General features: G+C 41.2%; 1 protein-coding gene across 1 annotated transcript; it reads left to right on the plus strand.

Moving 5' to 3' along the window:
* The first annotated feature begins 1,047 nt into the window (after positions 1–1,047).
* On the plus strand, positions 1,048–22,840 carry LOC137348800 (probable G-protein coupled receptor 139). Its single transcript, XM_068014044.1, has 3 exons — positions 1,048–1,111; positions 5,402–5,578; positions 21,933–22,840. Exons 1-3 carry the CDS (start codon positions 1,048–1,050, stop codon positions 22,838–22,840), a joined length of 1,149 nt encoding a protein of 382 aa, XP_067870145.1.
* Positions 22,841–23,063: the final 223 nt, after the last annotated feature.

Genomic DNA, 23,063 nt, shown 5'->3' on the forward strand with positions numbered 1-23,063 from the left:
ACATTTATACCTGAAATCAGGCTCCAGGGATATAATTAGGTGGTTTGATCTATTGCATCAATCACACTAATTGAAACAAACAGATTCGTGCAGCTGCTGCCAGGATCATGTTTATGATTTGATGGAATAGAATTTTTATAAAGAGCACTGCTACGTCTCTAAAATGAAATACCCAGAGACTATAATATGGTCCCTGCTATATTTCTTAATAAAGGATATCAAAAAGCTTACTACCATGTTGAGATGGTGAAAGTGCACCCTGTACACGAAGAATCTCCTGTTTGAACCCCTTCATGCTGAGTTAAGTGCCCTCACCACAAGATATAACTGATCGGGGATATTTTGGTGCTGAAGGAAAATGCATTCAAGTTCTCACTCCCAATCATAATTCAGCTTCAGTCCATGCGATCACTGGTCACAGACATCTGACTCAAAATCCCTCTGAGAATGTAGACCGACTTCAGTGCAGCTGACTGTGCATTCCTTGTGCTGATGTCGAGGACAGCACGAATACTTTCAGTGTGCATAGGTGCAGTTGATCATGTTTCCATTTTGTGCAGAAATGAACATGTTCAGCACGATTGTCTTCAGTACGGTTACCTTCAGTGGGTGCAGGCCCAGTTGAGCAGAGCTACACTTAGCTTGGACTGATCCAGGTCGGGGAGTTATATGCATTGTGTAGAGGTCCAGTTCAGCACGGTTACAGTCAGTGTAGTCTGATACAGTTCAGCATGATTACTTTCGGTGCACAGGACAAGTTCTGCACGGTGACATTCAGATCAACTGGTACACTTACCATGGATACATTTATTGTCCTGTTCAGCATGGTTACATTCAAAGTGCACAGCTTCTGTTCAGCATGGTTACTCTCAGTGTGGACTGGAACAGTTCAATGCAGTAACTATCAATGTTGATAACTCTCAATGCCTTTGGATAAAGGAGAATCCTAAAAGATTCTGTAAGTATATTACGAGTAACAGGGTAGCTAGGAAGAGAGTAGGTCTCCTGAAGGATCAGTGTGGCAATCTATGCATGGAGCCACGGGTAATGGGCGAGGTCTTAAATGAATACTTCTCATCTGTAATTACCGTGGAGAAGGTCATGGAAGCTAGTGAGTTCAAGGGATGGAACAGCGATACCCTGGAGCATATCAACATTACAAAGCAGGATGTGTTGGAGGTTTTAAAGTGCATTAAGATGGATAAATCCCCAGGGCCTGACCAGGTGTATCCCAGGTTGCTATGGGAAGCAAGGCAGGAGATTGTTGGGGCCCTGGCAGAGATTTTTATATCATCGTTAGCCACGGGTGAGGTACTGGAAGACTGGAGGATAGCTAATGTTGTGCCTTTATTTAAGAAGGGCAGCAGGGATAAGCCAGGGAACTATAGGCCGGTGAGCCTTACATCAGTGGTGGAAATGTTACTGGAAGAGATTCTGAGAGACAGGATTTATATGCATTTGGAAAGGCATGGTCTGATTAGGGGTAGACAGCATGGCTCTGTGTATGGGAAATCATGTCTCACGAATTTGAGTTTTTCGAGGAGGTTACCAAGAGGATTGACGATTGCAGGGCGATGGACGTTGTCTACATGGACTTTAGCAAGGCCTTTGACAAGGTCCTGCATGGGTAGGCTGGTCTTGAAGTTTCGAACACATGGGATCCAGGATGAGCTAGCCAATTGGTTGTAAAATTGGCTTGGTGATAGGAGGCAGAGGGTGGTAGTGGAGGGTTGCTTTTCAGATTGGAGGTCTGTGACCAGTGGTGTGCCGCAGGGATCTGTGCTGGGCCCTCTGTTGTTGTCATATATATTAATGACTTGGATGTGAATGTAGGGGGCATGATTAGTAAGTTTTCAGATGACACCAAAATTGGTGGTATAGTGGACAGTAAAGAAGGTTGTCTAAGGTTACAACATGATATAGATCAACTGGGAAAGTGGGCAAGGGATTGGCAAATGGAATTTAATGCAGCCAAGTGCGAAGTGATGCATTTTGGGAAGTTAAACCAAGGCAGGACATATACAGTGAATGGCAGGGCCCTGGGGATTGTTCTTGAGCAGCGAGACCTTGGGGTGCAAGTACATAGTTCCCTGAATGTGGCAACACAGGTAGACAGGGTGGTGAAGAAGGCGTATGGCACACTTGCCTTCATGGGCCGAGGCACTGAGTACAAGAGTTGGGGCGTCATGCTACAGTTGTACATAACATTGGTTAGACCGCATTTGGAGTACTGTGAGCAGTTCTGGTCGCCGCACTATAGGAAAGATGTGATTAGGCTAGAAAGGGTGCAGAAAAGATTCACAAGGATGTTGCCTGGATTGGAGGGCTTGAGTTATAAAGAGAGATTGGATAGGCTGGGTCTGTTTTCCCTGGAGCGACAGAGGCTGAGAGTGGTCATGATAGAGGTATATAAAATTATGAGAGGCATAGGTAGGGTAGAAAGCCAGAGTCTGTTTCCCATGGTAGCGGTGACTAAAACTAGAGGGCATAGATTTAAGGTGAGAGGGAGGAGGTTTAAAGTGGATCAAAGGGGTAAATTTTTCACACAAAGAATAGTGGGTATCTGGAATGAGCTGCCAGAGGAGGTGGTGGAGGCACGAACAGTAGCAACATTTAAGAGGCATCTGGACAGGTAATTGAATGAGTAAGTCATAGAGGGTTATGGAATTAATGTAGGCTGGTGTGATTAGTATAGCTAGGCATTATGGTCGGCATGGACGCGGTGGGCCAAAGGGCCTGTTTCTATGCTGTACGACTCTATGAATCTATGACTCTATGATGGGTCCAGCCCGTTTAGATTCCACGTGCACAGGTCCCGTTGTGCAGGCTAACTTTCAATGTGGAAATGCTCAGATCAACAAGATTTCATTTATTAGCCTGGGGTGCATGCTGCGCATGTTCGTTAGGGTACTAACTTATGAGAAGAGGTTTGTATTCGTGACTACAGAAGATTAAGGGGAATTTATGATTTGTTCCCATAGACAGACAGATAGTTATTTCCTCAGTTGGGGTGTCCAGGTGTCTTAAAGTTAAAGAAAGCCGTTCATGGATAAAGTGGGGAAGCATTTACTCACACAGATGGTATGGTAAAGCTGGAACTCGCTGCATCAAAATGCTGTTGAGACTAGATCAATTAGAAGTGTAAAAACTCACATTCGGCAAGAGTATTAAGGAGTATAAACCGAGGTGATGAGTGGAGTTAAAACACACATCCACCATGATTTAATTGAATAGCGGAGCAGGCTTGAGGGGCATAATCGGGGCCTACACTGTTCCTATGTGCCTAATCTGTCCATCAGCTCTGAAGTAAACAGTGAACTCCAACAAGTGCAATATTGTGTAAGCTGCAAAAACCGTACTCATCTGTTTAAAGGAAGTCCCAACATTAAACCACATAGCCCCCAGATAATGTGAGTGGAAGAGGCAGACGGCGGGCTTCTGGTCATCTCAAAACTCAACAGATTATTAACAAAGCGTAGACATGGCTATTGGAATGACATGGAGTTCGTATTTTTTATTGCATTGACATTTTTGGGCCGTATTTAATAGCGAAATCAATGAGCTACTTGGTTCGAGAATTGTACAACTTGATGGTGAAATTACTCAAATGTTTTAATTATTTACTGGTTAGACTAAATAATAAACACTTTGACAACTGGTAGATTTATTTATTCGGCAATGTACTTGTGATTGGTTTTAAGCAATGAACTTTCTGAAGTTAAATTATAATTCAGTATGTTATTGATCATTCCGAATAATGAAATAAGTGACAGGATTCATTAATGATCCATTTCCCAGAAGCATACATCCCAGCCTCCAGATTTAATCAGTTCGTTTTTCTGTCACTGCTCTCCATCTGCTTTAGGGTTATCTCTCACTTCCCTCCTTATCCCTTTGGTTCATCTCTCACTCCACCCATCCGTTCAGTTTATCTCTCACTGCTCTTCCCAGGCCTGATGTTCCTGTTTTTTTCCGCTGCAAACTTTTAACCCCGTTCGTTCTGATTCATTTGCTCAATGTTCTGATGTTCCGACACATCTCGTTGCCAATAAAGCTTTAAAATTCACACAGACGTTTCTGTCCATTTGCTTGTCACTGTCCTGTACAATTCCAAATCCAACGCTTCACTCCAACATTTTTTGCGGATTCCTCTTTTAGCTTCAAGGACCATTCCTACCGACCAGATCACCAGCTCACATTCACTCAATCATCTATTTGAAAGCCCAAATCCGAATGCAGTCCCAACTTTTACCTTTCCTGACTCTCACTGTTTTTCCATTTGCTGTTTGCCCTATGACCATGGATGTTCTTTGAAGAGTCCTTCTACTTAATTCTGTGTACTTATTTTAATCTGTATAATCTCAATTTAAATGGTATAACTTTCCATTCAAGAGTTATCGGCTTGAAGACCCAATCAGGACTTTAGTCTACAGTTCCAGTTGACACGTAGAAACATTGAGGGAGTGCTGCAGTGCGGAAAATGTGGTTTTTACAAGAGATGGTCAACAGATTAGGTAGTTGGGATGGAAATTAATAAGTGCCGTCAGATCACCTGGTAAGTCGGGCAATATTTTTGCCTAGACAAATGCTGTCACTTCAGGACCAACTGGTTCATGGTCTCCCTGCTGTTTTATGGAGCTGGCCCATGAAGATCAACATATTACTTCTTCTGGGAGCGTATTCTATACTTTCTCCTCTTTATTTCTCTGGCAGTTAATTTAGTGTAAGTTGTGATTCTGTCCTGAGGAAGGTGTGGACTTTCCATATCTATCACTCAGTTCCTGGTTTCCATGCAATGACAGGTCTCCTGGTCATTATCATCGTCATGATAGCGTCCTGGCGATTACTCACGTGTGCAATCTCAGGATTAGGTTAATTATGCATCCAGAAATACGACTATTTGATTAACAGCCACTATCACATCTGATCGATTTGTAGTCATCTGATATCAAAAGTTGAAAAGAAAATATTGCACAGAGAAAACGGTGGCCCTGGTTACACGAAAGACTTGTCTGTACTTTGGGCTGTTTAATTAACATCTCATGGTGTTTAATGTATGAAGCGTTCTACATAACTGACACTATCAAGTGGAATTGCAGACCTGAAATTTATCCGTTTTACTTCATCAATGATTTCAGCTTTCTCATGGAATTAACTTATTTTAACCCCATTCTTTCTGATTCGTATTCTCAATTCACTGACCTTCAGACTCACTCTCACTGGCAATAAAGCACGGAGCAGATTCAGCCCCCCACCCCCACTCCAGAGTAATGGGCAGAGTCAGAGTGACACAATGATGGAGATCCAGACTCTTTGTCATCTCGGGCTGTTTCATCCTGATGTGGATGATATCCATCTGCAGCAACCTTTATTTGATTCTGTTCGTCTTTATATATTGTAGGAGATTTGAAATGGAGTAGAAGTTTTCCACAGCTTCAGGACTTGAATCAATTGACTGTTGTGGACATTACTCACCACACGACCACAAGTGAGAACGTCACGTGTGAGCTGGTGGGAGTAATTATTCGGATGGAGCCTGACAGCTACTGGTGTGATGAACACGATGATGCATCAATTCGTATGCTGGTGTTGTTTCAATTCATTGTATTGGTAATACTAATTTATTGTGGACGGCATGTCTGGAAACAAGGACTATAGGAAATCGTGAACTCAATAACAACATACCCAAATAACCATAAGGAATCGTATTGTATGACTTCACTGAATATTCATGTTGAATTGTGTAACATGAGCTCCTTAAAGAATAAATCTGATTCTGTGGTTGTTACAACTGATGTACCAAGAGAAGGCACCCTGCCTAAATGGATTGTTTTCTGCGTGTCCATCGTGTTTCATCGATGGAAGGATGCCAACCAATAAACACAACTGATAGCTGGAAAGATCAGTTTTTCCTGGTGGCAGCTCACACTAATTGACATCAATAACTAACCCTGCTCAGTCACTGTCATGCGCAAAAATGTAAATAATTGATCCCACAACAGCTGATATTCAGATAAACGAAGCTCTCAGGGGGACGAGAATCGGCAATGGGCCAACGTATAGCTGAAGAGTGTTCTCTGGAAGGAAGGTGATCTGTTGATAACATATATATTTATTAAACTCAATAATATATAGAATATATATGTAGATATCACTGTAATCTAATTAACTGGCTTGTTGCTAGTGCATCTACAAAATCTCTGAATTATAAATTGCAAATGCAATTTACTTTATTTAGCATAATTGAATCTTCCAGCAGAGAAGGAAATAATTTGCCCTGTCGTGCATGTGTCGGCTCTTTAACTGAGCTATTCAATTCAGCCCCAAAACCCAACTTTTTTCCCCGATAACCCTGAAAATTAGTTCTCTTCCAGCGCACATCCCGTTGCTTTTGAAAGTTCCCATGGAATCTAATTCCACCAACCTTTTTGGTGCTGTGTGCCAGAACATACCAAATTGCCTACTTTTGCATCAATCCATGTTTGTCTGTTTATCGATATAACCAATATAATATACAATTTAGGAGCGAATCTGCAACAGAAATCGAACCTGGTGTGAACAAAAAGAGAAAATGCTGGGTATACACAGCAAGCCAGGAGGCATCTGTGGAGAGAGGAAAAACAGAGTTAACGGTTCAGGTCAATAACCTTTCATCAGTTCTGATGGAAACTTGTTTACCTGAAACGTTAACTCTGTTTCTCTCGACACAAATGCTGCCTGACCTGCTGAATATTTCCAGAATTTTCTGTTTCTATTTCCGATTTCCAAGATGTAAAGTACTTTGTTTTGTTTTTTTGAACATTGGTGATCTCTTGGTAAAGGTTTTATGAGCTGCAATCCAATTATTCTTTAGTAACAATGTCATTTCCACCACGTTCTATTTGTATAGAATCCCCGTTTCCGCAGTAAAGATGATAGACTGGATTTATCTGTGGAAACAGACTAATTCCCTTGGCTAATGAGCCCTACCCAGCACTAAAGCTGTGCTCTCCCCTGATGTCATTGTGATGCATCATTTCAGGGTGGAGGGGTAGATACCAATAGAATTCACACAGAATTCATTGACAGGTAGGACATAGTGCAATGATTGTTTAGTTACCATCCAGGATACGTCCATTGTTCCACTCTATGTCAAACACTCGTGCACATTCATGCACCAGTGAGAATGGAATTAAATAATCTGGACATTTCTCTTAATGAATGCACTGTATTTATTTCAATTTTCTCAAAGAGCTTTACAGAGGTCGGAAATCTGACCTTCTGAACGTCCATGTACACAACATTATTGCACTGCCCTGACCAACCATCCACGTAGCCACGTCAAAAAACTCAATCCAGTTAGTCAAACATGATTTGCCCTTAATACGTCTGCCTGTGCTGGTTCTACTTTATCAGTGTATGCCTGTCCAGATGGTAATCAGATTTGGCCCCGATTATTGTTTCTAAGTGCTTCCCCAGCACTGATGTTAGACCGACTAGCCTGTAATTGACAGTCTTGTCATTCTTCCCTTTTCTGCACAAGGATGCGACATTTGTAATCGTTCAGAGCTTTGGCACCACCCCAGTAACTGAGCGGAATTGAAGATTTGTGCGCAGCAGCTGCACAATTTCTCTCCTTATTTCTCTCAGCTATCTCATATTCATTTCATCTGGACCAGATAAGTCAACCACTTTAAGTCCCACTGGAATTTTTATTATGTCCTATTCATCTATTTTAGCTCATCTGGTGTCCCAGTAACCTCCTCATTTGGCCATAGTTTTGAAAAGTCCTCTTCTGTGGCAGTCACTGATGTAAAAGTGTTCATTTAGTGCCTCAGGCATGCCTTAAACCTTGACCATATATCTTCATTTTCGTCCCCAACTGGCCACACCACTCTTCTGACAACTCCTTATTTTTGTTTTGTAAATTTTCGAACTGCGTCTTTGCACATATGTTTAATTTTGCAACTCTCTTCTGTGCTTTTTATATTAAGCTTGATTCCCCCTAGTATTATCAATTTGAAATCCGTTATCGGCTCCAGTACTGGGGAAAGAGGGAGCTGTGTCATTGGGACGAGGCCCACTTAAACTGAGCTGGGAACAATGTCCAGGCGAATCCAATAACTAAGATTATAGATGGATAAGATAACAAATTGGGGAGGCTTAAAGTGATAGGAATTTATCAATGTAAATTGAAAAGTCAAGGGTACCGAGCAGTGAAGTGATTTGGTTGAAGTTAAGCAGAATGTGTTAGGAAGCGACAGAGAGTTAAATGCTAATATTGCATCAGTAAATAAGGTAAAATCAGGGGAAAATGGCAGAATTTTAAAATTAAAAACCCTTTATCTGAATGCCCAGAGGATTTCTAGCAAGATAGATGCATTAATGGCATAAATAGAGATAAATGGCTTGCTCTAATAGAATTTTTGAGAAGTGGTTTCATGGATACCAAGGTTGGGAAAAAATATTTCAGTGAACTTGACATTTCGCAAAGACAGACAAAATTAAAAATAAGGTAGGGCAGCCTTCATAATAACGGATCACATAAGGACTGTAGTAAGGAAGGATCTTGTCCAGAAAGAGTAGGAAATAAAATCAGCATGGGTAGAGAAGTGAAATAACAAGGAGAAGCAAGACATGTGAGAGAAGTTTATAGGCCTCCTAGTAGCAGCTGTACTGTTGGATATTGTGTAATCAAAGGCAATCAGGGTGGACAACAAATGTGTGACTTGCCAGCGATGCACATCAAGACATAAAAGGATCTTGTAACAAAGGTTGATATTCAACGGCCGAAATTTAACTGCACCAGCCATATGAATACCATGGCTACAAGAGCAGGCCAGAGCCTGGGATGTCTGTGGCACATAACACACCTCATTCCAATAAGACTGTCCACAGCGCATGCAACCTCACTTAACTGGACAACTGCACATTAAATGTAAGCATGCTGAACTGGGTCTGTCCACACTGAATATTGTCATGCAGACCTGGACCAGTCCACAGTAAGTATCACCATGCTAATTGTGCCTGCCTCTACCGAACCCAACTGTACTGAACTTGACCAGTCAGCACTTAATGCAAGCATGTTGCTTTGGACGTTTGAACAATGAGAGGTAGCATGCACAACTGGACCTATTCATCTGGAATATAACTAGGCTGAACCCATCAACATCGAAAATAACCGTGCTGAACTGAACCAGTGCACCCAGAACATGACTGTGCTGAACTAAACCTGGGCACACAGATTCTCACCATGCTGAACTTGACTCTCCGCACTACATGTACCCACGCCAACCTTGAGCAGTCCACGCAAAATGCACATGTGCTCAACTGGACATGTCTCCACTGAATATAACCGTACTGAACTTGGCCATCAATACTAATCACAACAGAGCTGAATTGGACCTTTCCACACAAAACATAAACGTGCACAACTCACCCTTATGCACACTGAAAGTACCGTGCTGACATAGACCAGTCCACATTGAATACAGTCAGCTGCGTTGAAGTGGATGCACCCCCTTAGAGGGATTTGTAGTCAGGTGAATATGACCCAGGAGCACACGGTTCAGCATAAAGGTTCAGGTATAAAAGTTCAGCATAAGTTCCCTGTTTTTGTACTTAATAGATCTATATATAAAGACCAAGATCCCGTATGCTTTGTTAACTACGCTCTTGATCTGTCCTGCCACCTTCAAATATTTGTAGGCATGAACACCAGTTCCTTCTGTTCTGCACTCTTTCGAATTGTGCCATTAAATCTATATGGCCTTCCTTTGCCCCTTCTGCCAAAATGCCTCCCCTTTCAACTTTTCTGTGCTAAGTTCCATCTGCTACGTGTCTGCCCATGCTGCAGTTGACTGGCGTTATACTCATTTGTTTGTCATACCTCTAAGTTTGAAATCATTGGCAAATTTTGAAATTTCACTCTGTATTTCAATATCCAAGTGATATATAGTTTGACAAAAGGCAACCGCTTACTCTAACTCGCTTTTTTCTCTCCTTAAGCCAACCTTTTTTTTGTTCAAGCTGACAGGAACTCTCCAATTTCATGAGCCCCAATTTTGTTCACCAGCATCTTACCTGCTACTTTGTCAAACAGTTGTTTTAAAATCCATATATCACGATCCACTACATTCCCATGATCAACATTCTCTGTCAATTCATCCAAAACCTCAAGTAGATTAGTCAATCAGAATTTGCCTTTTACAATCCGTGTTGGCTCTCCACAAAACTCAAACCTCTTCAACTGACTGTCACTTTTTTCCTGCTTATTGTCTCTCAAACTTTACTGACCGTTGCTGTTATACTATCTGGCATGTCGTAATGTCCTTACACCCTTTGTTGAACAAGGGTGTGACAATCGCCACTGTCCAATCCTCTGTCACCTCCCTCATATCTTGTAAAGATAGGAAGTTTATGGCAAAGTCATCTGCTATCTGCATCCCAACTTCGCTTAGCAACTTGCATCCTGGGGTGCAAGCCATCCAAACCGGGCGACATATTCACTCTAAGCATAGCACTCGAAAAAAGTACATTTTTGCCTTTCATTGTTTACCCCTTTCATTACTTCTACTATCTCTGCTACTCCCATATTTTGTCAGCATAGTCTTACTCAGTGAGCGCCAATACAAAGTACTCAATAAACATTCTATCCTTGCATACTTGTCTAAGCATATATCACCGTATTTGTCCCTAATAGGACCCATCCCACCTCTTACTGTCTGCTTACTATTTACACGTCGATTGAAGACATCTGTATGCGCTTTTATGTTAACTGCCATTCTATTCCCAAATTCTGTCTCTGCTAGTCTTATTTTCTCCTTCACTTTCCCTCTTAACTTAATGTATTTGGCGTGGCTCTCGCTTGAGGAACTCATCTTCCATGCATCATACACACACTTTTTTGTTTCATCATCCTTGCTATCTCCCCCGTCATCCAAGGAGCCCTAGCTTTGGTTCTCTTAACCTTCTGGCTTGTTTTAATGTGCATAGCCTGTACCTCAAACATCTCCTCCTTAAGGATCACCCATTGTTCTGTTACCGTGTTTCATGTCACTTTTTTGTTTATTTTACCCGGACTAGATTCCTTCCCATTCCATCGATGTTGGCTCTCTACCTATTTAGAAGTTTTACTTTAGATTGCTGCTTGCTTTTCCCCGTTATTATTCTAATCCTTCTGATACGATGATCACTCTTACTCAAGGTTTCTCCCACAGACACTTGGCCCACTTGGCCCACCTCATTCCCCAGCACCAGATCCAAAAGTACCTCCTTCCTAATTGGACCGAGAACATACTTGTCAAGGAAGGTCTCCTGAACATATTTCGGAAAAGTCTTCCCTTTCTGACTGTTTACTCTAACATTATCCCAATCGATAGTTGGGTGCACCAAATGTATGTGCTCTCCAACCTGATCAGAAACAACGTGTGCCAGTCGTGGATCACAACTCCCGCACACAAAACAAGGGACACAAAATATTTTAGCCCATACTTCTAAGGTCACCTGTGACCGACCAAGAAGTCTACACTTACTACATTTCAAGGCTCGTAACAATCAACTCTTATATTCCAAAATGTTGTTCTATGAATGGAGTTTGCGTAATGTGCATTGTAAAAATGAATCATAACTACTTTAATGTGATGCTCGTTATATTGATTCCTGGATAGATCACCCAGTGAAACATTGCATCAGCAGAATCGTTTTAAATTTACTCCCTTCAAGCGCTGCCCATCGCGTCTGCTTTTACTGTTTTGGCGAAGTGGAAACAACAAGTCGATCTCGACATTATCCAGTCCGTCGAGAATCTGGAAAGCAGTAAGCATATTACTTCTCAGCGTTTCCTTTTCCAGTGACCACATATTCGATTTACATTATCGCTCCTCACAATTCAATCCATCCATCCATTCGCCCATTCTGGTTGCTCTTTCTTGTGCTCGTTGGACAGCTGTAATACTCTGTGGTGTCCAGAACTGTAGACAATAATCGAAGTGCTGTCTCATCTTCTTCTTCTTCTTTGGCCTCCTTATCTCGAAGGACAATGGATAAGCGCCTGGAGGTGGTCAGTGGTTTGTGAAGCAGCGCCTGGAGTGGCTATAAATGCCAATTCTAGAGTGACAGGCTCTTCCACAGGTGCTGCAGAGAAATTTGTTTGTCGGGGCTGTTACACAGTTGGCTCTCCCCTTGCGCCTCTGTCTTTTTTCCTGCCAAATACTAAGTCTCTCCGACTCGCCACACTTTAGCCCCGCCTTTATGGCTGCCCGCCAGCTCTGGCAGACGCTGGCAACTGACTCCTGGTCTCATCAGTGATTTATAAAGTGGCAGGATCACCTCAATATCTCGGCTCAATTCTGACGTTTTAATACAACACAACATGTCATTTGGTTTGGCAGCATCTGTGGAAAGAGAAGCAGAGTTAACGTTTCGGGTCAGTGACCCTTCTTCGGAACTGTTCTTTCTAATGTCTGTCAGTTACCTGGACTCGGGGATATAGGGTAGATTTCAAAGCTTGCAGATGACACAACACTTGTAAATGTAGTGAACAGTGAGGAGCATAGGAACAGACTTCAGGTCGACAAAGACAGACTGGTGACATGGACCAACGCATGACAGATGGAATTTGTTGCAAAGAAGTGTGGAATGATGCACTTAAGGCGGAAAAGGTTAGATAAGACAATATTACACTAATGGTACTATTTTAAAGAGAATGCAGAAACAGATAGCCCTGAGGGTTCAGTTATACAAATCTTTGAAGGATGAGGAAAATTTCATAAAGCTGTCAATAATGAATGCGGGAACTTGAGTGTTATATATAGTGGCATAGAGTACAAGAACAAGGAAGCTTTGCTGATCATTTATAAAACATTGGTTGGGCCTTTCAATGACAGGGTTGAACCTGATCCATTAACATTTGGCATATTCGCCCACTGACAGAAATGACATAATCTTTTCCTGTCTGCTCCGTTCCATTCTAGACTCGCTGGGCAGATTTTGTGGTCCGAATAATAGCTACCGCTGAGCCTATTGAGGGTTAGAACTGTATCCCAAATTCAGGCGATCACATTTGTACCGAACACCAGAAGTTGCAGTGCACTTCAATCGGCTCTGGAGGAGCCCCTGATGCGTTGCTTTGTAAAGTGGCAGGGTCATGTATTTCGTCAATTTGGGCTGATTACCCACAACTAGAACTAGATTATGCGTTCATTTACTTAAAACTTGTATCAGCAGGCACGGAGTCTTCCGGGGAGAGCACAGACATCCATAAACACTATTAAATTATATGCAATGAAATTATCGCTTCTGTTTAATTTTCACTTGGAGTTTTTTGCTTGATTCCCATATCCACGTTCGAGAAATTTAGCTGCTCCTGTTGTATGTGCCACTTTTTAAAATGTAAATGCAAGAGTTTTTTTGAAAGCCTTCAAACCCCTGGAAATGAGTAATGTTTAGGCGCGAGAGAGGGAGACTGGTGAATAAAACCAAAGAGAGGTTTCGTGATGTTTGGGTGTGGGAGATATGGAGGATATGGAATATCTTTTGCAATCTTTAACAGCGAGAGATACTGCCTTAAAATCTGGATAAAGTTGCGTTCGGAAAAATCCCTATGACCTTGAATTTCCATGGAGAAATGTAACATTTATGAATCAGTGTGGGAAAAGCCCGAGCCGTTGTGATTGTTGATGATCTAATTTGCTGTCTCTCTGAAAAGCTGTTAGAAGGATGGCTGACTGGATGGCAAAGCGTTATAAATCAAATATGCAGATATGATTATATTTGCAACAACTCGCCTGTTACTTGGTAACATTTCAGTGCCGTTTGACCTTTTTTGAGGAAGTTACTGATGTGCCATTTCTGTTGAATCTGCTCTCGTCTGGTTGCTGCTCATCACATCTATTTTTACATTGACGTGCTAACGTTCACTAGCTCTTATTGCAGCAGTGGTTGTTTTTAACATAAAGTGCATTTTGGAGCCATCGATAAATCTTCCATCAAAACAGCTAGTGCCATATCAAAGAACAAAGAACAGTACAGCACAGGAATAGGCCATTCGGCCCTCCCAGCCTGCACCGATTGTGATGCCTGCCTAAACTAAAACCTTCTGCACTTCCAGTGTCCGTATCCCTCTATTCCCATCCTATTCATGTATTTGTCAAGATGCCTCTTAAACGTCGCTATCGTACCTGCTTCCACCACCTCCCCCGGCAGCAAGTTCCAGGCACTCACCGCCCTCTGTGTAAAGAACCTGCCTCGCAGATCCCCTCTAAACTTTGCCCCTCGCACCTTAAACCTATGTCCCCTAATAACTGACTCTTCCACCCTGGGAAACAGCTTCTGACTATCGACTATCATAATCAATTTCTACATCCTTCTTTATGTACCTATAAATCAACATTTCAAACTTCTAAAAAAGCCTTATAAAATCGCAGTGTAAGATTCAGCAGCACTTTCAAAGAGCGCTTTCTGCAACGAATTGAACTGCACTGTTATAACTATTTAAGTAGTTCAAGACACTCACTTGCTTTTCAAACGAAGCCTGACCTATTGGGCGTGTCTTTAGATCGTGACTTCATTCGAAGGCGTGGCTTCAACGGCAATGAGCTTCGCTGCGAGGTTTTGCAGCTTCTTTGATCCGTGGTACGTGCTGCAACGAACTAGAATAGTTCACATTTCTCAGAGTGATCAGAAGTGAGCGTCGTCACTTCGCCGCTAACCACGAAATCCCGCCCATTATCTCACACCCCTGTTACATTTCTGGCCCCTCTGTTCAGTTCTGAGCACTTTCAAACTCTGTTTGACTGTCAAAAAGACAAAGTGTCTTTCATTCGCTCCGTTTCCTCTGATGTTGCAAAAAGCTGCTCTCAAAGTTGCACATTCCAGCTGTTCTTCTTTGTTAAATTTTGTGAGTTCATTAAAGGCGACTGCTGCGCTATGTCGCTAAAATAACAGCTGTTCGAAGCTGCATTTTAGACCCGGCAACAAACCAATCAATTATTCACTCTTCCACAACTTCACAGACAAGCAGCATTTTTTTAAAATCTATTTTTTCCTTGTGCTTCTGCATAACTAATCTAAGCATTGAATACTATGATCATGATCTTGACCTGCTTCTCGACAGTGACAATACCGGACTAGATCCAACAAAGTCTCTTTCCTCTTTTGGCAGATAAATTACGCATGAAAATTCATCTGAACGCGCTTCGAAATTTGCATTTATCTCTGCCCTTAACACAACCACTGCCTCATGAAATGTTACTGTAATTAAAATCTCCCTTTACAACTAATCCTTCGCTCTTGTCTTCTCGTTAATTTCGTTGCAATTCTGCTCCTCTATCTACTTCACACTATTCTGTGGCCCATATTATGCATCAATTATCATAATAGCTACTTCATTTTGTTTTTTACTTAATTCCAACGAAATAGATTCTGTCTTCGATCCCTCAAGGACATTTTTTGCAGCAATGCAATTTTTTTTCTTAATCAAAACGGCCATTCTCCTTTTTTCCTTCTCATTCTTTCCTGAATGCCTTACATCCATGAATATTAAGCAAATAATCATTCCTTTTATTGAGCCAGGTCTCAGACATTGCCAGAACGTCCTATCCACACGTGAGTATTTGTGCCTGCAGCTCACCAATCTTATTAACCACACTTTATGTTTTACACACATGCACACCAAACACATATCTTAAAGGTCGGATAATAGAAGATTATCTGATCAAAATATCGTTAGCCTGACCCAGATTTTGAAAAGGGAACAGAATGCACTGGTAATTGAACAATATCCGTCAATTTGTTCTTTAGCTTGCCCCAAATGTATGGTTATTAGGATAAAATGTCCGGGAAATCGAGAATGAGCAGATTAAAGTATCTCTGACTGGCGCGGGTGTTTCATCAATTGAATAAGATGTCCAGGTAATAGAGGAAAAGCTGATCACTGTAACTATACCTGCTCCAGGTGCTTGGTGAATGAACAAAATTCAAAGCTAATAGAAGAATATCATCTGAAATTATTTCACTCAGACCCCAGTGTCTAGTGAACTAGACAGTATGTCCAGGTAACAGATGAACAGCTGATCAATGTAGCTTTACCCTGCCCCAGGTGTTTGGTGAAAGGGACAGAATTTACGAGCGATAAAGGAATGACTGATCAGTGCTATCAGTTGAATTCCTGGCTCCAACAGTGGTATGGGAGGCAAGAATTTCTTTTCATGGGTCACTGGCTCTCGTACTGGAGAAGGAGGGAAATGTTCCTTTGGATCGATGTCCATTTAGACCAGAATGGGACCAATGTCCAGGAGAATCCAATAACTAAGGTTATATTCGGTGATTTAAAATAAAAGCAAAGTTGGGAGGCTTAAAATGATGGGGAATTTATAAATGTAAAGAGAATAAAGTGAAGGGAACAGAGCAGTTTTGATTAAAGTTTAACAGAAGGTGACAGGAAGCGACAGAGTTAATGCTAACTTTGTATCAGTAAGTAAGGTAAAATCAGGGCAAAATGGCAGAAATTTAAAATTAAAACCTTTATCTTAATGCCTGGAGGATTTGTAACAAGATAGACAAGCTAATGGCACAGATAAGATAAATGAGTTGTTCTAATAGCATTATTGAGAGGTGTTTGCATGGTGACCAAGGTTGGGAAATAAATATTCCGGGGTATCTGAGATTTCATAAAGACATACATAATGAAAAACCAGGTAGGGTAGCCCTGATAATAAGGGGTTACATAAGGACAGTAGAATTGACGGATCTTGGCTCGAAAGAGTAGGACATAAAATCAGTATGAGTAGAGATTCGAAATAAAAAGGAGAAGCTAAGGCATTTGAGAGCAATTTATAGGCCTCCTAATAACAGCTAGGAAATGGTATAAATCAGAGCAATTAGGATGGACAGCAAATGCCTGCCTTGCCAGAAATTCGCATCAAGAAATAAAAGGATCTTGCAGCAAAGGTCGACATTCAACTGTCGAAAATTAACTGCACCAGTAATATATAGACTGTGACGTTAAGAGCAGGTCAGAGGTTCGGAACTCTGCACAGAGCAACCCACCTCCTGACACCCAAAATCCTGTCCACACCGAATGCAACCTCACTTAGCTGGATCTCTGTACACTAAATGCAATCATGCTGAACTGGATCAGTCCACACTGAATGCAGCTGTGCGAAGTCTGAACATTTCTACAATAAATATGACTGATAAACTGGACCTCTCCACGCTGAAACTAACTGTGCAGTACCAGACCTCAGCAGGCTAACAGTAATCGTGCTCAACTACCCATCTGTACACTCGATATAAACATGCTGAGTTGGCCAAAATCACATTGGCAGTAACGGCGATGAATTGGGCCTGTCCACATTCAATGGAATCTGGCGAACTGAAGCTGGCCTCTGAATGTAACAATACAGAACTGGATCTGTCTACTCTGAATGTGAGTGTGCTGAACTGGAACTTCAGACACTTAATATTACCGTGCATACCTGGCCAATCAACTCTAAATATCACCGAACTAATTGCACTTGCTTCTACCGAATGCAACTGTACTGCAATTGACCAGTCAACATTGAATGCAACCATGTTGGATCGTACTTTTCAACACTGAGAATTCGCGTGCACAGCTGGATCTATGTAATGAATGTAAACGGGCTGAACCGGTTCACACTGAGAGTAACTGTGCTGAACTAAACCTCTGCACAGTTATTGTGGGAGTACTGAACCTGACCTCTCCATATTGCATATAAACGCGCGTCGACCTCGACCAGTCCACACTAAATGTAAATATAATCAACTGGACTTGTCTTCACTGAATATAACCATACCAAACTTGACAATCAATAGTGAAGGCAACCGTGCTGAACTGGACGTTTCCATGCAAAACTGAAATGTGCAAGACTGCACTTATACACATTAATAGTGCAGTGCTAACCTAGACCAGTCCACGCTGAATACTATCAACTGCACTGAAGTGGATATACTATCTAAGAGGGATTTGGGGTTAAATGGATGTGACTCGGGATCACACGGTGTGGAGCTGAATAGCGATCAGGAGATTGACATTTACTATATTTTCCTTCAGGACCAGAATATACCTTGTGCTGTGAGCAGCTAGCTCAGCCCTAAAGGGTTTAAACCCGAGGATTCACTTTCACCACTGCAACCACCGATTACTCATTTCATTATCATAACTGTAACAAACATCATTTTGTAATATCTGGGTATTTCACTTTAGAACCGTGTTCAATCCTTTCAAAAACATTCCATTCTATCAAAACAAAAACACGAGTCTGGCAGCAGATGCACTAATCTGTTTGTTTCAATTCGTGTAATTAACGTAAAAGATCAAAATATCTAATTATCTCCCTGGAGCCTGACATCAGGTATAAATATTACAAGCTTTGAGTGCAGTTTAGAGCGTGCTCAGAGCTTCTGACAAAAATGCACGGATCAGTAAAAGGTCTGGTGTTTGCCATTTACTATCCCATCCTTGCAGCTATCGGGATTCCAGGTAACGTACTGCCCTTAAATATTAGTTACGTAAATCATTGATTAACTTTCTCACTGACCTTATTTATGACTAACGCTTCTCCATGTTAATGCTATCCTTTCTCTCCTTTAATTGGATACTTTCGTTACTTTAACGGGAAGATTCCTTCCCTTCAATTTTATATAATCTCACCTAGTTTACAGTATTATTTGTTTCCACTTTAGCGTTATAATTTCTCCATTTTAATATAACTTCTTGGAAATTTACTGATATAACGTTTTGTCATTAATGCTTTCATTTCTTTAAATTACCAGCGTATTTTTCTTCTGTTTTCCTGCATCACCTTCTACTTTGGCGGCACAATTTATCTTCTTTAGCTGTATAATTTGCCCATTAACCAGTGTCATTTCTCCTGTTTGGTAGTGTAATTTAGAGCTTGTAACTGTATATCTCCCCGTACTTGTGCCATTTCACAGTGTAAATTTAGTTCTATTGTGTTGCTGACACTTAATGTGGGTGAATTATCACACTGTTATCACGTTGTGTTATGACCATGGCGGGAGCAACGCACTGTCAATTCAGTCTCATCACTCCACAGGTCGCAGCATATTATTAAGTTTTCACACGCAATCGGAAAACAGTCAAAATAAACACTCTCGTTACCCCAGAATGAAACAGACCAAACCAGGTAACTTCAGACAACAACAAATAAACTATTTATTAAAAAAACTAAATCTTAAACAATATTCAGATAAACCGCTGTCTAAAGACCTTATAACTTCTTATCTTAACCTAACTCCCACATTCGAACGCATACACTTAAAAAAACTAACAGCTGACTCTTTTTAAAAGTGGAGTTTTAAAAAATTATCTGTCTCTTAAGAATAAATAAAATAAGTAAGCTTTTGTAGGTTTTGTTTCTGATCGATGAGGTCTTCTAATGTGGAAATAGTCAAAAGCCACTCGAAGTTTCCATCCGGATTTGATGAAAATAGTCCTTCAGTAGATAAGCATTAAACTCTTCGGCTGCAGGAAGCATTAAACCGTTCTTTGAACGATGAGCACAGCAATGTAAATGTTTTTTTTTTGAAAGGAAAGGCTTTTCTTCTTTAGTCAGGGAATTAACTTGGCTTGTCACTCTTTTTGTAGAGATTTTGCTCAGAGGCAATAGACTGCTTTCTTCTCTTCAGTACGCTTGGTGGGAAAGCCTCTGAGAACTATCTGATTTCAGCCAGTTTCTGCCACTTGCATACACAGGCAAGTGGAAGAATTACCATGTGACCTCTCTCTCTCTCCCTCCTTCTGTTGCCCAGGGTAACAAAATTGCAGCTGTGGCACACGATTTCTCCAGAATTTTCTCCCCCTTAAAGGTGCACTGTTTCAAAAGAGTTTTAAAGGCACGCAAACTGTTTTTAATACGAGGAGAAAAATAATTACCGATCCGTGACACAGAGTAAATATAATTCTATGGTATTATTGACACGGTTACTGTGGGTGAATTATCACACTGTTATTATGCTGTAAATGTAGTTTTTTGTGTAATTGATAGTGTTACTTTGGGTGAATTGCCACACTGCCAACATGCTGTAAATGAGGTTCCATTGTGTTGCTGACACGGTTGTTCTGGGTGAATTATCACACTTACCACGCTGTAAATGTAGTTCTATTGTGTTATTGATACTGTTACTTAGGGTCAATTATCATATTGTTATCACGATGAAAATGTAGCTCTATTGCATTATTGAAAATTACTGTGGGTGAGCTATTACACTGCCACAATTGGGGTGGCACAGTGGCGCAACTGTTAGCACTGCAGTTGCACAGCTCTAGAAACCCAGGTTCCGTTCTGGGTGTGCAGGGTTTGCAAGTTCTCCCTGTGAACACGTGGGTTTTCGCCAGGTGCTCCAGTTTTCTCGCACAGCCAAAGACTTGCATGTTGGGAGGTAAATTGGCCTTTATATATTGCTCCTAGTGTAGGTAGTTGGTTGGAAAATGGTGGGGATGTGGTCGGGAACATGGGATTAATGTAGGATTAGTACAAATGGGTGGTCGTTGGTCGGCACAGACTCAGTGGGCCGAAGGGCCTGTTTCAGTGCTGTATCTCTCTATAACAAGTGTTTTTGACCCTGTTACTGTGGGTGAATGATCACACTGTTATCACGGTGCAAATGTAGTTCTACTATATTATTGACACTGTTACTGTGGGTGAATTACCACACGGTAATCACAGTGTAATTGTAGTTCTATTGTGTTTTGACGCTGTTACTCAGGATGATTTATTACTGTCACCACAGTGTACAAGTTCTACGGTATTCATGGTATTGACAGCGACTGCTACGTTTTATAAGTGATTTACTGATTAGAATTATTCAACAATTAAATAATTCTTGACTGAATTTAATGAGTGAAATTATTGAAGGAAAATTATTAGTCTGCCACTTGTTCACAGAAATATAAGCTATGTGGCAAGTAGCCGTTTTATGAATGAATCTGTACTTACCCTAAAATCACAGCGCACAGTGATTTTGATGGCAGACTTTAACTCCTATTGCTTCAGCCTGGCTCTCCTCTCCACATGAGCTGCTGCCAACTGCTCCACACTGTGCACAATGGATCGAATGTGTCTTCTGCTCCAAGCCCCTGGCAATGTCCCGGACATTTCCTATCTTCAATTGTTTCTCCATATTTTGTTTAACTGGTGGTGTCTCTCGCATCTGAGTCAAAAAGCTTTAATTTCAGTACCAACTACTGGGCTAAGCTGACCATCTATGCTGACAGCTCAGCGCACTGAGAAATGGTTGCATTGCAGGAGGGATGAGACCTCATCGCCTGCCAGTTCCACTGATGCAGGTCGACACAGAATTTCCCAGGGGACTAACAGGAGAAACTGTTTGAGTTATCATTGTGTCTTCAACAACAGAGTGATGAAACATTTATTGTCCATTTGGTTCTGTCTGAGAAATGTTTCCAGCAAGCTGACTGTCGAATTTACCAACAATTAATCATTTTGCAGCAATTATTTGGGTCCTCAGCAGGACATAATCTATTTTAAATGCAAGTTTTTCCTACCTTCCTGTTCTTTTTTACTTTTATTGTCCGTTATTGGATTATTTACTCTCTTCAATATGTTCTAGAATATGTTATTGAAGTTACTTTTCCTATCTGTTTGCTGTTCCTGTTTTGGAGTCAATGGGTTTCCGATCCCTTCTTGTTCTCTCTTATGCTCGATTGCATTATTTTATATTCCTATGTTATTGTCCTGTCTGATTTTCTAACCCAAATTATTTAAAACCCATAAACATGCGCCCAGATGTTAAGCGATAATTTTCCACTCAGTATCACGTGTTAGAGAATTTTACTCAGGATTCTGTAAAACTGATTTTTTTGACTCGTACCAGGAATTTTCCTGTTCTAGCTCTTTCACAAACATACACTCTTTCTCTTCCTCTGACTCTCTCTGTCTCTATTACAGCTAACCTGGCAGTGATTGTGATTCTGTGCCGAAGAAGGTGTGGCCTCTCCAGTTGCATCACTTATTACCTGACGTCCATGGCAGTGACGGATCTCCTAGTCATGATCACTACTGTGATATTAAACCGAATTGTTGGTATTTATTTCCCTGGCAGTTTCATGTTTATCACACCAGTATGCAGTCTCCGTATTGCCCTAAACTATGCGATCATAGACTGTTCTGTCTGGGTAACGGTCGCTTTCACATTTGATCGATTTATGGCAATTTGTTGCCAGAAGTTGAAAATAAAATACTGCACTGAGAAAACGGCAGCTCGTGTGATAGGAACAGTCTGCACACTGAGTTGCTTAATAAATACCTTCCGATATTTTCAGTTTGAACCTGTGTATATAATTAACAATGTATCCTGGTTCTGCAGCATAAAATTAATATTTTATACTTCACCAGCATGGGCGGCATATGACTGGATTCACCAGATTTTAACCCCTTGTCTCCCATTCATTCTGATTTTACTGTTCAATGCTCTGACTGTCAGAGACATTCTAGTGGCCAGTAAAGCCCGCAAGAGACTCACGGTCAACAACAATGGAGAGAATCGGAGTGACCCAGAGATGGAGAAGCGGAGAAACTCCATGGTTTTACTCTTATGCATCTCAGGAAGCTTTATCCTGCTGTATTTGCTACTTCTTATAAACTTCCTTTATGTCCGAATTGCGAAATTCAATTATTTTTCCGGTTCTAATTTCGATCAGTCAAATTTTATTCTCGACCAAAGCGGATATATGCTTCAGCTTCTGAGTTCCAGTATCAATCCATTTATTTATGCAGGGACCCAGAGAAAATTCAGAGAGGAGTTAAAGAATGGAGTGAAATATCCACTGAGTCTGATTGCTAAATTGTTTAAATGACGAAAATAGTAAAATCCAACATGAATTGCACGTGCTGTTCCACCCATTGTTGTTCTTATGCATGTCACACATGATCCCCTCCCAGAAAAATATTCACTCGCTTTCAGGTCCTTATCTATTGCTTGAATTTAAGAATGCATTAGCAAAGTCGCATCACTGCACAATTCTTGTTTAGTTTCCAGTTTTCTTCCCCAAGCTGACTCTAGCTCACTTCATTTCAATC

This window comes from Heterodontus francisci, chromosome 34 (genome assembly GCF_036365525.1).
Source record: "Heterodontus francisci isolate sHetFra1 chromosome 34, sHetFra1.hap1, whole genome shotgun sequence".
Lineage (NCBI taxonomy): Eukaryota > Metazoa > Chordata > Chondrichthyes > Heterodontiformes > Heterodontidae > Heterodontus > Heterodontus francisci.